This window comes from Corylus avellana, chromosome 1, assembly GCF_965113065.1.
Source record: "Corylus avellana chromosome 1, dhCorAvel1.hap1.2, whole genome shotgun sequence".
NCBI lineage: Eukaryota > Viridiplantae > Streptophyta > Magnoliopsida > Fagales > Betulaceae > Corylus > Corylus avellana.
Window position 1 is genome coordinate 24,079,225 of NC_142490.1, and position 15,296 is coordinate 24,094,520.

The 15,296-nt window shown below is 37.2% G+C and overlaps 1 protein-coding gene across 3 annotated transcripts; it reads left to right on the forward strand.

Moving 5' to 3' along the window:
* Positions 1 to 222: 222 nt before the first annotated feature.
* On the forward strand, positions 223 to 14,677 carry CCC1 (cation-chloride co-transporter 1). 3 transcript variants are annotated; one of them, XM_059581261.2, is made up of 14 exons: positions 223 to 301; positions 447 to 676; positions 1,418 to 1,567; positions 1,655 to 1,733; positions 2,220 to 2,311; positions 3,442 to 3,556; positions 4,676 to 4,776; positions 4,943 to 5,004; positions 5,649 to 5,873; positions 6,507 to 6,621; positions 7,285 to 7,479; positions 11,940 to 12,340; positions 12,968 to 13,129; positions 13,200 to 14,677. In XM_059581261.2, exons 2-14 carry the CDS (start codon positions 498 to 500, stop codon positions 14,288 to 14,290), a joined length of 2,967 nt encoding a protein of 988 aa, XP_059437244.1. In that variant the 5' UTR covers positions 223 to 301; positions 447 to 497; the 3' UTR covers positions 14,291 to 14,677. The 3 variants fall into 3 exon arrangements, with proteins under 3 accessions (XP_059437244.1, XP_059437245.1, XP_059437243.1); XM_059581262.2 differs by having other exon boundaries at positions 226 to 301; positions 470 to 676; XM_059581260.2 differs by having other exon boundaries at positions 228 to 301; positions 413 to 676.
* Positions 14,678 to 15,296: the final 619 nt, after the last annotated feature.

The window sequence follows — 15,296 nt, forward strand, 5'->3', positions numbered from 1 at the left end:
TATATATATATATATATATATATATATATAAAAAAAAATACTAAACAAAAAAAAAAATCACACATATTTCTTTTTTATTTTTTATTTTATTTTTTAAAAATTAAAATAAAAAAGAGAAAAGTTATGCCAAAATTAGGCCAAATAGTTGGAATTGTATCGAGAAAGAAATGTATTTGAGCGAAAAGTATGTGCACAGCGTTAAAAACGCGCGTGTTGGAAAAAGAAAGAAAGAAAGAATACATAAACCTTCTTCCTCTGCTCCTCTGCTGCTCCTTCCCCGTCAGTTCGTCACCAATTGGAGGTACGAAACTCGAACACGATTTTCCTCTTCTACCCCCATTCAATTCCACCACGTCTCTCATTCTCTCTCTATTCAATTACATCAAAGAACACTAAGTACGTAAATTCTTAGATCTCTAGCTCTCTCTCTGGATCTAATCCAACAGCGTATATAATCGGGGCTTGTCAGATCCAAAGCGAAAGCGAAAGCAGAGGAAATGGACAATGGGGATATTGACAGCGCAGAGGATGAGTTCCCGGGGCGGATTGGCGGCCGCAAGTACCGGCCGGTGGTGGCCAACGATCGGGCCGTGCTCGAGATGTCCTCCATGGATCCTGGATCTTCTTCCTCCCCCTCCTCCTCCGCCACCTTCTCCGATCACCAAGCTTCCCTCAAGTAACTCCCCTCTCTCTCTCTCTCTCTCTGTGCATGTGTGTTTGTTTGATTTGAGTGTGTAATGTAGTTCAAGCAACTGTATGTGATGGGAGTGTTGTCTCTGATTGTATTTCTTTATGCTTAGAGCTTCGTTTATTAGTTTCCACAAGTGGAGTGAAGATTGGTTCCAATTTCAAGAAAATTATTGTCTAAGTCTTGATATTTGAAGTTTGAGTAAATGAATAACTTGTTTGGATGTTTTAACATTTGATCTAAAGTTACGATATTAATTGAAAAAATTCTGATTAGTTCTGGGCTGTTCTTGGAATCTAATAAAATGTGGTTACTGTGCATATTAGAGTAATCATTTCTGATATACACAATTCCCTTGTTTAAAGGTGTATTTTTTTAGTCCATCCTGAGCAGAAAGCTTCCTTCCTGCTTAAAGGATGTGAAAATTTCATTTTGGCTTCTTTCTTGAAATACGTAAATGAAAGAAGGGTGTAATTGTTAACCCAAACTCACTGGAGGGAGAAGACCCAAGTTCTTTCGAATCCGTTCTGTTCCATCTTAATCCATCATTTCCTTTATGAATTCCAAACACAATAATTGAGTTTTTGCGCATTGTATTTACTGAACCAGACTTATCAAATAATAAAGTTCAATTTTTTTATCAGAATTTTGACATAAGAGAGCTCGAAGAACTTATAATGAAAAATTTGACCTAAGTCTTGCGCGATCTCTTTTATCTGTTTGTGGCAGGAAAGTCAAAGTTGGCGCACAGGCAAACATGGGTGCCGATTTGAAAGAAGGGTCTTCGCCAATACATGAAGAAGCCAATGGTCCCCAGGGAGAGTCAAAACTGGAGTTGTTCGGTTTTGATTCTCTTGTCAACATTCTTGGTCTCAGGAGGTGTATAGTTGTGCTTTCTTCTTATTATTTCTGAATTTACTCCATCCCCTTGTTCAATGACGTTAAAGTTTGGTTTATATATTCCAGTATGACAGGGGAGCAGGTTCCTGCACCTTCTAGTCCTAGAGATGGTGAGGATGTTGCCATTACCATTGGGCACCCTAAGGTATAAGCTGGTTTCATAACATTTTCTCCTGTTTGTTGGGGTATGCTCTGTTTTGACAGAATTGGTTTGTTCATTCAACAACCTGAAATTACAGTATAAGAATTGACGAAACAAGAACTTATAGAACTTTTTTTTTTTCTGTATCTTTAGATGAGGATGAAAGTTAAGAATATTCTTTGAGACTCTTATTGTGGCGTTAATTTAAAAAAGTATGATATTGTTTCTCTGTAATCTGAAGCACTGGTTCTACTTCACTCATTCCTGGAGATTGAATTTAATGGTATGGATCATATGCATATTTCCTGTGTTGTAAGTTTCTTTCTAGTGGTTTGCTTATATGCTGGATATAACCTATTTCTTTGCTGAAATTGATTGAGATTGTAAATATTGTACATTGATCTCTGGTTCCCTGACCTGGGGCACTGACTGTACTATATTCCTGATTCTTTTTTTTTTTGGTTTTTAATGTGGAATAATTATATGCAGCCTGCTGATCTCAAACTGGGTACTTTGATGGGTGTATTTGTCCCATGCTTGCAAAACATACTGGGAATTATCTACTACATCCGATTTTCATGGTGAGTCTCATATTGCCTGATGTTTTGTATGCCACCATTGCATTGTAATTTATACTGTGTGCAGGGCATACATGAAATTGTAGATGGAGCATAAGTTCCTATTTAGTTGTCGATGCTGTTTGTAATTTAAGACCACAACATTGCTGGAATTCCTGTGAGAATAGTTAGCAAGCTGATTTGAGGAAAATGAATAATTCCTTGACTCTCTTTAAGTTTGTAGCCCATAACGATGAGTACAATATCTTTTTGTGAAATTGATAGTGTAAACCTTTTTGTTTAGAGAACTAATTTTCCCTTCTATCTTATGGTTGACATAGCTTCTAGGAAGCACATCTATAGGGAAGTTTACTGTTATGGAAAGAAAAGATCCAAGGAGGAAGAAAGCAAGTAGGAGCTTTCCTAGTATGCCTGAAGTAAAGAACAAAAATAATTTATCTAGCCAGATTGAAGGAACAGGTCCATATTATAATATCTGCTACATGTTCACTAGTGTCTAGTGTTGCCTCCATGTTCTTGGAGTGTCAGAGGTGTTGTTTTGATATAGACATGGCTCCTTTGAGAATGTGTCCTTAATGCAGGTCCGTACTATAATTTCTGTTACATGTTCACTAGTGAGTTTAGTGTTGCCTCCATGTTCTTGGAGTGTCAGAGGTGTTGTTTTGATATAGACATGGCTCCTTCGAGAATGTGTCCTTAATGTGGCGATAATTTGAATCATTATTTTCAGGCCATTTGTGGATTCCCTATGGCTTTGTACCAGAGATTTAGCCATTTGTTCGCGGACAGAAAAAAAAAAAGGCGAGAAAAAGAGAGTAGACATTGTAGACTACAATTGTATTCTCTCTCTTTCTCTTTCTCTCTCTCCCTCTCCCTTCTTTCTTCTCTGTTTCCATACCCCTCCCCTTTGGAAGAGCTTGTTGTATGTTTGTTGTGGGTAAAATATTATGGATTACTCTGTACTACCTTATTTATGATTGGATACTGATCGTTATTAGATCTTTTGCTGTGGCTTTTTGTAAAGAATTGAATTTGATATGTTGCCTTTTCTCTCTAGACCAACTATATTATTGGTGGTTTATTTCTTTATTTCTTTATTTTTATTTTTATTTTCAAATTTTATGAATTTGCAGGATTGTTGGTATGGCTGGCATAGGCGAGTCACTATTGCTGGTATCTTTCTGTGGTTTGTGCACTTTTCTGACTGGAATATCACTGAGTGCTATTGCAACGAACGGTGCGATGAAGGTAGGCATTGTTTGTAATTAACTTACTAGTTGCCTTAGTGCTTTTGGGCGACGATTATGAATCTTTATGAAGGCAGAATGGCGAGTCTCATATATATTAATTAATCATGCCATTGTTGTAAAAGAATTATCAACAATGACTTTTCTATCACAAAATTGTTGGTTGTTAACATCTTATTATGTGTGAATTGAGAAGAAATCAGGTAGTTTTTTTAATTTTTTTTTTTTTTTAAAAATTTAATTTAATTTTAAATTTCTTGCTGTAAATTATGAGAGAATTGGGACTCTTTTTTTTTTTCCTTTTATTTTCTCTGACCATTAGAGATGATTGACACGCTCATATGGGATTAAACTTGTGATTTGACACTACCTCTTATTTATGTGGAGAGGAGATGTCATTTGGTCCTAAGATGATTGGAACATTTCTGAGAAAGAGAAAAGAACCTATTTTTTAACATTTATTATTTTGTGATGCGATACACTAGTGCAGATTGGTATGTAATATTGTATATAGAGCCTGGATTAGATGAGCTAAGTGTTGATATTTTTTCTCTTCTTTTTGCATAAGAGATATATATACATGTAGTGTATTTGCGCACACTTTGGGTTTATAATTTATTATTTTGTGATGCAATGCACTAGTGCAGATTGGCAGGGGTGGAACTACATGGTGGCTTACCCCCCAAAGCCACAATGTCTTCCCCATTTTTTTTAAACATACCCTTATGACTCTTTTAAAATAAATTTTTTACTCTTTTTTTTTTTGTTCTTTTCTTTCCATTTTACACCCCAAACCAAAAATTCTAGTTCTGCCCTTGGAGATTGGTATGTAATATTGTATTTAGAGCCTGGATTAAATGAGCTAAATGTTGATATTTTTTCTCTTCTTTTTACTTATAAGGGATATAGATGCTCACACTTTGGGTATATAATTCCATAGCTGATAGTTCAAGTGTACTGCTGGATTATATTGTTTATTTCACGTCTCATAGGGTATTACTTCTGGAGTGATAATTCACTTATATTAAATTCTTCCTTACTTGTTCTATGAGTTATTTTAGCTTTCCAAATTGATAATGATGGAATTAATGTGAAGTGACGTTTATTTATTTGCTTCTAGGGTGGGGGACCTTACTATCTCATTGGTCGTGCCCTTGGTCCAGAGGTTGGAGTTAGCATTGGACTATGTTTTTTCCTCGGAAATGCAGTTGCTGGAGCTCTGTGAGTGGATTCTATGAGCTTATCTGTGATAAGACCATGATATATATGGTTGAGGTCCTTGAGGATAATGGAATTTGGGCGTATGCCATAAATGTCCTATTCTGTTGTGATATGTGCTTTTTTTTTTTTTTTTTAACTTTTCCCTTTCCTGTGCTTGTGGTTCTAGGTATGTGTTGGGAGCTGTTGAGACCTTTCTGAAAGCTGTGCCAGCTGCTGGGATTTTTAGAGGTTGCCCTTGAGCTTTTGCCACAGTTGACAGTCTATTTTCATAGATAAAATAATTGAGTCTCTTACTTTAAACAAATAATTGACGGATGTCAATTTGAGTGCTTGACATTGACCTTCTGCCCTGTATAGGTCTAGCATTTTTCTAATAGCAGGGATATAGGAAAAAATGGTGTGGATGTTATTATTATACTTATGAGTCAAGTGTGTTTGCTCCTTAACTGATGAAAAGATTTTCCTCCCGTGTAAATGGTTGTGCTATGCAATTGTTACTGAACTTTGAACATATTGACCTGTGATGCAGGAGATCTTTCATAATAGATTTATTTTGTAATTCTTCCATCTGTTCTGCACATGTTACCCCGCTTCCCCAAAACAAGAAGTCTAGCATCTTCAAAAATATAATACAGAACCACCCACCTCTTTTTCTCTTCTCTGCATGCGCAAAAAAAGCCTTTGTGGAGGTTATTACTATGCATGTTTTTTCTTTCTATGAGGTTTGCACTCTGAATAGTTGAATGGTTGGCTGCTGTTTTTGGCTGTTGGTACTGATAAGCAAAGCATGCCTTTCACAGATATTAAAGTTGTATCTTGTGCTAATTGATTTTTTTTTTTTTTTTAATTTTTTTTTCATGTTGTCAATGCAGAAACTGTCACAAATGTTAATGTCACAGCAATTGAGCGAGTGGAAAGTCCGAGTTCACATGACTTGCAAGTTTATGGGATTGTTGTGACTATCATCCTATGCTTTATTGTATTTGGTGGTGTGAAAATGATCAATCGGGTGGCACCTGCTTTCCTTATACCTGTTTTATTCTCGCTGTTCTCCATATTCATTGGGATCTTCTTGGCAAGGAAGGATCACCCTGTAGGTGAGTGTAATTTTGTATATCTTTCTTTTTTGGAGATGACCCTTCTCACTTGCCTTTGAGATCCTTCTGACTTTTAATTGCCTTTTGGGTTACGAACTTCTGCGCTGCTTTTCCTGATTTTTTTTCAGCATATTCTCTATTGAGTGAAAAAGTAAATATGACCTGTTTCTTTGTGTACCCTAATGGTTGCATTCTAACTTGCATTTTACTCTTGGTTTTATGTGGCTGTATTGGGTATAGTTTGGAAGTTTATTTTTGATTTAGTTACCCACTTGGTTCACGTTTGGACACCTGGAGAAGATGGGTGCAGCCAGTGTGATTTTGATTGACAGATTGCTCTCGTTCTATTTCTTCATATTGAGGGTTATATACTGCATTTGTTATGATTATTTAAAAACTAATTTTTCAGGCAGATGTTCTGCTGATCAAGTCATGGTAATTTTGGCTGTAGGTTTTACAACTTACAAGTATGAGTCTGTATTTTGAGTCTTAGACCATTTTGACATTTGTAGCCTTCACTTTTTACTTTTGATTAGATATTTGTCCTGCTCGTACTTGTATCATTTTCTGCTTATTCTGGAATTTGTTTAGTGGAGGGATTAGAGAACTTATCTCTTGCAATATTTGTTACAGTTGGAATCACGGGCTTGAGTGCGGAAACTTTCAAAGAAAACTGGAGTCCAGGTTATCAGAATACTAATGATGCTGGAGTTCCTGATCCTGAAGGAAGTGTGTACTGGAATTTTAAGTAAGCCATGGCACGAATCTTTCACACTGTAATGATTTGTATCTTGAGTCAATGCTAAAAGTGCTCAAGACATCATCTTACCACCTTTTGTGGAAATTGTTGATAATACACGGCACATAGCTAACCCAACAGAGCCAATTAATTTGTGTGCTGTGTGGATTTATATCATTTAGGGCCTGATGCTATTTCTACATTACCAATTAAAATTTTTCTCAGCTTTGGTGTTTGGTGGATTGTTGGGCCTCCACATTACATATCCTTAATCATTTAAGTAGATGATTCAATGGCCCATCTCTGTTAGCAATTTACCTACATGTCATACCTAAGCCTAAGCAATAATAAGGTTGTACATTCACATTTTAATTTTTTTCTCACAATACCATTTCTCTGTTGAGGTTGTGTTTTCTCATGGATCTTAAGAACTGTAGCAGCAGATAATGTGATGTATTTGACTCCTTTTCACCTGCACTCTCCATTAAGACCAAGTAACCCAATATATCATGCCTATTATTATTAGAAGAGAATCAGGAGTTTCCGTTTGATGCTCCCCTTTTTCTTTTTTTTTTTTCTTTTTTTTTTTTTTTTTTTTTTCAGTCTAGTAATAAACTTGGCTAATTGTTTGTTTTTCTAACCACATTCTTTTTTCTTTCTTGCTTTTTTCAGTGCATTGGTTGGTCTCTTTTTCCCTGCTGTGACTGGAATTATGGCAGGTTCAAATCGATCAGCTTCACTGAAAGATACTCAGCGTTCGATTCCCATTGGAACACTGGCTGCAACTCTCACAACTACTGCAATGTATATAGTTTCTGTGTTGTTATTTGGAGCCCTTGCAACCAGAAAGAAGCTATTGGCAGACAGGTATTATATTTCATTCAAATTGTTTCTTTTGTTACACAAATTTCTTTGGTATTTTTCTCTTCGCCCCTTTGACTTTAGATTTATAATCATATCCATACCAAAAGTTAGGTATATTGCATATTTGCCTACACCTAGCTGTATTCAGTTATGAGGCAAATCTTTAGGGCTCATTCCTTCTGAGGTCATCTGTTTTTATATTATTATTTAGTAACCAATTGAGAACTAAAATAAAAAGGACGATTAAACCATGTCTTTGGATGAGTTTGCATCTCCTCCCCACTATAAATGAAAGGGTGGAGGGCGTGGTCACGGTACAATCCTTCATGGCTGCATGAATTTATTTCTTTGGGAAAATAGAATTTTAGTGAAAGGTGAGGAGTCCTTGAAGGTAAGCGAGAAAAGAGGGGAAAAACTTGATACTTAAAATTGCTGATTAGTAGTTCTTTAAAATTTTGTGAAGCAGTGACCTAAAAAAAAAAAAAAATTGCAAAGCAGTATCATCTTTTGTGCCAGTAAGTTGGTACTCTATAAGTGCTGGAGAAATACGTAACTAACTTTTTATTTTTTATTTTTTTATAAGTAATCATAATATCATTAAAAGCATAAGAAGTATACAGAAGACATGCCTATCTAGGAAGAGAAAAAAGAATAAGAACATAATTAAAACTAGTCTCTAAATGAGCCACAAATGTAGCTCTCCAAGTATAAAGAGAATAAAAAACAAATAACCTAAGCTCCTCCAACGTTCTCTAGCAGTCCTCGAAATTTCAATCGTATTTTTCTCTCCAAAGGCATTGCAAAAGGCAAGAGGGTACCATCTTCCACACAATAGCACTTTGAGCGCTACCACCAGTCCACTAGCAAGCAAACAAATCAACCACCTAGCTAGGCATAACTCAAGACAGTCCAAAGCAACTAAAAAAAGCATTCCATAAGGCGCAAACAACCTCACAGTGGGGAAGAAGATGGTCACATATAACACTTATCGACCACAATGATATGCCGCTTCTTTAGATTGTTCATTGTAAGGATCTTCCTTAAGGTGGCCGTCCAAGTGTAAAAAGTCACTCTCAAAGGACCTTGGTCCACCAAATATTCTTCCAATGAAAAGAAATGTCATCATTACAGACAAAGACATTGTAGAAGGAGCTAACATTGAACACCCTTTGTTTGAAGGGGCCCACAAAAACTAGTCTTCACCTTCCCGTCTCACTCTAAGGAGTACAACAAATTGAAGAACAAAGCCAAGACATCCATTTCCCAATCGTGAGCTGCTTTGATAAAGCTTACATTCCAATAAAGGGAACTACTAAAAAGCTCCAAATCAACTGCAACTGAAGCATGCTTCACATAAGCAATGCTATAAATATCCAGGAAAGCTTTCTTAAGGGCCTTCTTTCCATACCACACATCATACCAAAATCTAATCTTGGAGCTATTTCCTAGCTCAAATCTAGTATGGCTAGAAAGCATCTTCCAACCCCTCCTAACATTCTTCCATAATTTTTTTTTTAAAAAAATAAATAATTCAATTCATTGATATGTGCAAAGGGATACAACCCTACTACACATGATGTATACAAAGATAGTCACCCTTAAATGCTAAAAGAACAAAAATTCACAAATTCTGAAAAATTAGAAATAGAAATATTATACATCCATGTTACTTATCAAAAAGAAAATACACCCATGTCCAATTAAAAAGCCACCAAATTTGAAATTCACGGCAACTCTCTACCATGCCTCTCTCTCATGCACATAGTGCTACAACCATTTCCCTAGAAGAGGATGGTTGATCATCCTCAAGTTCTAAACCCCCAACCTTCCCTCAGATATTGGAGAGTAAACCTTGGACCAACTAACCAGGTGAAATTTGAACTTTTCACCTATCCCACCTCATAAGAAATCACGATGTAGCTTCTTTATGTGGTTTACAACACTAGGACGCAGGTAAATTGAAAATGGTGCTCTTTATATGGGTAACCCTTCCACCCTTAGACAAGTACATCTTTTTTCAACTAGCCAACCAATGTTCAATCTTTTCTACCACACCATCCAAGATAAACTTGGCCTTGTAGGAGGCCCCTAGCGGAAGACTAAAATACTTAAAAGGCAAAGAAGAAACCCTAAAACCCAAAATGCCCGCCAACCCATTACATTATCCACATTACTCACAAGAACCAATTACGACTTAGCCAGGTTAACTTTCAAACCGGAGACAACTTCAAAACATAAGAAAATCACATAGATAGATGGCAAAGGTTATCAGGATTGGCCCCACAAAAAATTGGAGTGTTGTCCCCAAACAATAAGTGTGATATATTGACCACACTAGAGTACCTAGACCCCACAGAAAAGCCTGAGAGAAAACCCTCATCAACAGTTGTAGAAAGCATTTTACTTAAGGCCTCCATGAAAATAACAAACAGAAAATGAGACAAAGGGTGTTCTTGTCTTAACCCATGGGAGCTACCGAAGAAACCAAAGGCGTTGCCATTCACCAAAATGGAGAAGCGCACCAAAGAGATACAATGCGATATCCAAGAGCACCATTTCTGCCTGAATCCGTACCTTTTCAACAATTACAGTATGAACTCTCAATTGACATGATCATAGGCCTTATCAATATCCGGCTTGCAAAGCACCCATGGATCACCAGATCTGATCCTACTATCTAGACACTCATTTGCTATAAATGCAAAATCAAGGATTTGTTTGCCATTAACAAAGGCATTCTGAGGGCTGTTCTTTTAGAGATGTAGAAGATGGCTTTGTTTGGGCTTTTGCGGGGGTTTATGGGCCTATTTGGATAGCGTTAAAAGGTCTTTATGGGAGGAGTTGGTTGGCGTGGTGCATTGGAGGTGATTTCAATGTTACCTGTTATTGTAGTGATTAGATTGGGGGTATCCCATTATTCTCCTCACTATGATGGATTTTTCTGAGTAGAGCCTCATGGATCTTCCCGTTGTAGGGGGGTCTTCTACGTGGTCTAATAATTAGGATTCCCCCTCCTACATAGATTGTGCTTAGATCATTTCCCCATTCTCCTTGATTGTGCTGAAGATTCCACATAAGCAAGATTCTATTGGAGGACCCTCTCGAAGCTGAGTAACACCAATCTACATGTTGACATCCCCACAAGCTTCACACAACTCTGCTTGAAATGAGTTCCAACTTAGTTTCTTGAAAACAAATAATGTCTGCCTTTTGTTGCCTAAGGAGGTTTTTGACTTTTAAACGATTGTCACCCTTGTTCAACCATCTCACATTCTGAGAAAGTGACTTGGGCTTAATAATAAACCCCTTGCAGCCCTCCCCTTGTCCTTACTATGGCAACCACTGCCTATGTTTGCATCATAATTAACAAAACATTATAACCTCTTTAGTTTTCTATTTATTTTTCTCCCAAGGTTAAACAAGAACCCAATCCCTGCTTATAATTTGCTCACTTCAATGGCCGCAAACAGGGCCAAGAGCTCCTCTTCAAATCTGTCACACGAAAGTCCCACAGAATGGCGGATCTCCTAATGACCATCCCTTTTGAATTGCTCGGAGATCCAGGCATCCATGAGAGAGGCCAAATGTAATGAACTGTTGCAGAGAACATTTTATCAGATTTTTGTAACCTAGGGCACATATTCATCCAGTAAATTACCCAATCATGATTGTCTATCGTGCTTTGTGTGTGAAGGGTAATTTGTAGAAGTGCTGAATAATTGTGCGTATACCAGAGTGCACTAGAAAACCATGTTAATTGTTGTGAAGAGGGAGTGGTCACTCCATTACAAAGGGACTGATCACTCAATTTAATGCTCAAATCCTATATTTTGTGACAAATTTACTCATGAAAACCACTGGAGCACTTGGTTTATTACCATGACAAAGTTTGGCATCCCCATGTGGAGTGGAAAGAAAACAAATGCAAATGGAGTAAAATATGATTCTTGGTGCAATCCAGGCCATCATTCTCTAGTTTTCATAACCAAGAGACATAAATGACTTGCGCCTATATCGTGAATGGCTTACATCGTTCTCTTTTGTATGGATTTAACAGGAATCATACAGACCTAGATTAGGTTAAATACAATCAAAGTCCCAAGTCAGAATGACGTATGAGAAGATATTTTAGTGAGTTAATATATTCACTAGTTGTTGGAATAGCTTATGGTGTCTTCTTGTTGCTAGTCTATGGTCTTACCCAGTTGTTTATTGATCTAGGGCTTTTAACATTTTACTTGGTTGATCTAGGTCCTGTTATGCCCATTTAATTGATGTATCATTGATTTCTTGGTCAAGAATTTTTTTGGTATCTGTTTTGTGTTCGTTGAGTTTGGATACATTTAGTATTAATTCAGGTGCTAGTAGCTATGTCAATTTGTATGTTAAAAGGAAAATCTTTTCGTGAATGTTAGTGAATTAATTTCTTAACTGTTTGAAGCTGAAATCGACTTTTTATGCAGGCTACTTACAGCTACAGTTGCTTGGCCTTTACCAGCCATCATTTATATTGGAATCATTCTTTCGACATTAGGGGCTGCACTTCAGAGCCTGACAGGTGCCCCACGGCTTCTTGCAGCAATAGCTAATGATGACATCCTGCCCATTCTTAACTACTTCAGGGTTGCAGATGGTAGTGAGCCTCATATTGCTACCCTCTTTACCGCGTTCATCTGCATTGGGTGTGTCGTAATTGGGAACCTGGATCTTATCACACCGACTGTAACTATGTTTTTCCTTCTATGTTATGCTGGTGTGAACTTATCTTGCTTCCTCCTGGATCTTCTAGATGCTCCCAGCTGGCGTCCTCGGTGGAAATTTCACCATTGGAGCCTCTCTCTTCTTGGAGCATCACTTTGTATAGGTATGATTTTGTCACATATCTCATTTGTATGTTTGTTTTGAATTATCTTGTGATTTCCTTTTAGATGAGGTATTGGCAAAGAAATTCCAGTAAAAAGCATTGGTGATACAGGACATAGGTGCTAGTTGTGGATGCTATTAGGTTCTCATTATAAATTATGTTAAAGGGTGCACACTCGGGGGGGAATATCCTCCATTTTAATATGGCTATTTGCCAAGCATATCCCCATATTTGAACAGTTGCTTTTACAGATCTGATCTCATGTTCATTACTTGAAGGGTCTGGATGAAGTCCAGGAATTTCTCGGGGCAATTGTGGGTTGTTAGAATGAAGAGAATCTTGGGCTTTTTCTTTCGAGTGATTGGTATTGGTGGGTGTATTAGACAAATTTATATGTTCCAGGAATACAAAGCTCAATAGTGCCACAAAAAGTTTTAACTTGTTTATCATTTGTTGGATTGATTTGATGCATTTGATGGAGTAGCTTCTCCTAGGTACATTTTGCTTATTATGCCACTGTGGGTTCTAGTGCTTGCATGCATAGTTCATGTCCATGTGTGCGCAACCAGTACATGAATGAGATTCTCTGATCAACATATTAACGTGCTGCTTTTGTTTTGCATGCAGTGATAATGTTCTTAATCTCATGGTCATTCACTATAGTTTCTCTAGCCCTTGCTAGCCTGATATATTATTATGTGAGCATTAAAGGAAAGGCCGGGGACTGGGGTGACGGTTTCAAGAGTGCATATTTCCAACTAGCTCTCCGCAGTCTTCGATCACTAGGAGGTGTGTATGCTTCTGAAAATATTATACCATGACTTAAAATACTCTTGATTAATGGTGTCCTCATTTGCAGCAAGCCAAGTGCACCCAAAGAATTGGTATCCAATCCCCCTGGTATTCTGCAGGCCATGGGGTAAACTGCCAGAAAATGTACCTTGTCATCCAAAACTTGCGGACTTTGCAAATTGCATGAAGAAAAAAGGCCGGGGAATGTCTATATTTTTCTCCATACTAGATGGAGACTATCATGAATGCGCCGAAGATGCTAAAACTGCCTGCAAGCAGCTTGCTACCTACATTGACTACAAGCGTTGTGAAGGTGTAGCAGAGATAGTTGTAGCACCTAGTATGTCTGAAGGCTTTCGTGGTATTGTCCAAACCATGGGCCTTGGGAATCTCAAGCCAAACATTGTGGTGATGCGGTATCCGGAAATATGGCGTCGGGAAAACTTAACTGAGATCCCTGCCACCTTTGTTGGAATAATAAATGACTGCATTGTTGCAAACAAGGCTGTTGTTATTGTTAAGGGTCTTGATGAATGGCCCAATGAGTATCAGAAACAGTATGGTAGCATCGATTTGTATTGGATCGTGAGAGATGGTGGTCTCATGCTTCTCCTCTCTCAGCTCCTTCTTACTAAGGAGAGCTTTGAGAGCTGTAAGATTCAAGTCTTTTGCATTGCAGAGGAGGGTACTGACGCAGAGATGCTCAAGGCTGACGTTAAGAAGTTTCTGTATGATCTTCGGATGCAAGCTGAAGTGATTGTTATAACAATGAAATCGTGGGAGGCACAAGCAGAGGGTGGTTCTCAGCAAGATGAATCATTAGAGGCATTCACTGGTGCACAACGCCGGATTGCCGAATACTTAGCTGAGATGAAAGCAGCAGCTGAGAGACACGGAACCCCATTGATGGCTGATGGAAAGCCGGTAATTGTCAACGAGCAACAGGTGGAGAAGTTTCTTTATACGACTCTGAAGCTGAACTCAACCATACTGAGATACTCGAGAATGGCTGCAGTTGTGCTTGTGAGCCTACCACCGCCTCCGGTCAACCACCCCGCTTATTTTTACATGGAGTACATGGATTTGTTGGTGGAGAATGTCCAAAGGCTTTTGATTGTAAGAGGATACCGTAAAGATGTTGTTACTCTATTCACATAGCTGCTGCCTGTGGATTACATTCCTGGAGGGTAATTACTGCATCCCACACTTATTGTTCATATGTTTTTTTCTTCCCCCTTCTCTAATTTTTGTAGTTTAAATGTTACATTAATTCTTTTATTGTCCTTGCGAAAAGCGGCATTTTGTTCTTTCCTCAACTCCTGTAGAAATTTTAGATTCACATAGTCCTTTTTGAGTTTTGGGGGAGTTTATAAGTTTATCAGTATAGTTTTTAGACTTGAAGCCAAATTTGTATTCTTTTGGTTATTGGAGTTGTGAGATATATCGAGACTTTCTTTGATCTTAAAGATATATGGATGAGTACATTCAAGATGTTTCTCTTTCAATCAGTATTCATAAGATTATTTATAGATTAATAAAGCATTCAACGATAAATGGCAGGCTGCTTCTGTATTTGATTTGAGTTAGTACATTTAAATTAATGGATTGAAATATATTTTGGTCTCTTCGATTTTACCTAGTTCAAATTTTACCTTTAAAAATTTTAATTGGGGCCTTGAAGAATTTAAACGAGAGCAATGTCTCTTTGATAGAAAATTTAGTACCCATAGCATTTCTTGATTAATGATTTTGATCCTTTTTAATAAATAAGCTCTACATTATTTTGATACTCATCTCCTTTGTAAAAGATTTGGTACTTTTAGCATTGCTCAATTTTGATTGATAGTCCATCATAATGTCATATATATCGCCTTTCTTCTTGTTCTTTTTTATTGTTTTGTTTTTTTTTTTCTCCCTTGGTTTTCAACAATGCAACCGTATCCCCCTTTTCACCTCTTCAGAAGAAAATAAAAATAAAAACAATGCAATGGTTTTGTCAACTTTGGACATAAATTTCCTCTGGGTTGAAGGAAACCTTCAACCTACCGCTTATAAACTACCATGTATTCTTTAGCATGTAAGAAGTATTTAATTTTTTAATTAGTATGTAAGAAGCACATGATTTTTAAATATAATTGTGTAAAAAAAAAAATGTGAGAAAAGA

Bases quoted from the DNA above. Each gene is read 5' to 3' on its own strand.
- CCC1 (XM_059581261.2), top strand. From the start codon at position 498: ATGGACAATGGGGATATTGACAGCGCAGAGGATGAGTTCCCGGGGCGG. The intron at 677-1,417 runs GTAACTCCCCTC...TGTTTGTGGCAG, and splicing joins GATCACCAAGCTTCCCTCAA to GAAAGTCAAAGTTGGCGCAC. The intron at 6,622-7,284 runs GTAAGCCATGGC...TGCTTTTTTCAG, and splicing joins AGTGTGTACTGGAATTTTAA to TGCATTGGTTGGTCTCTTTT.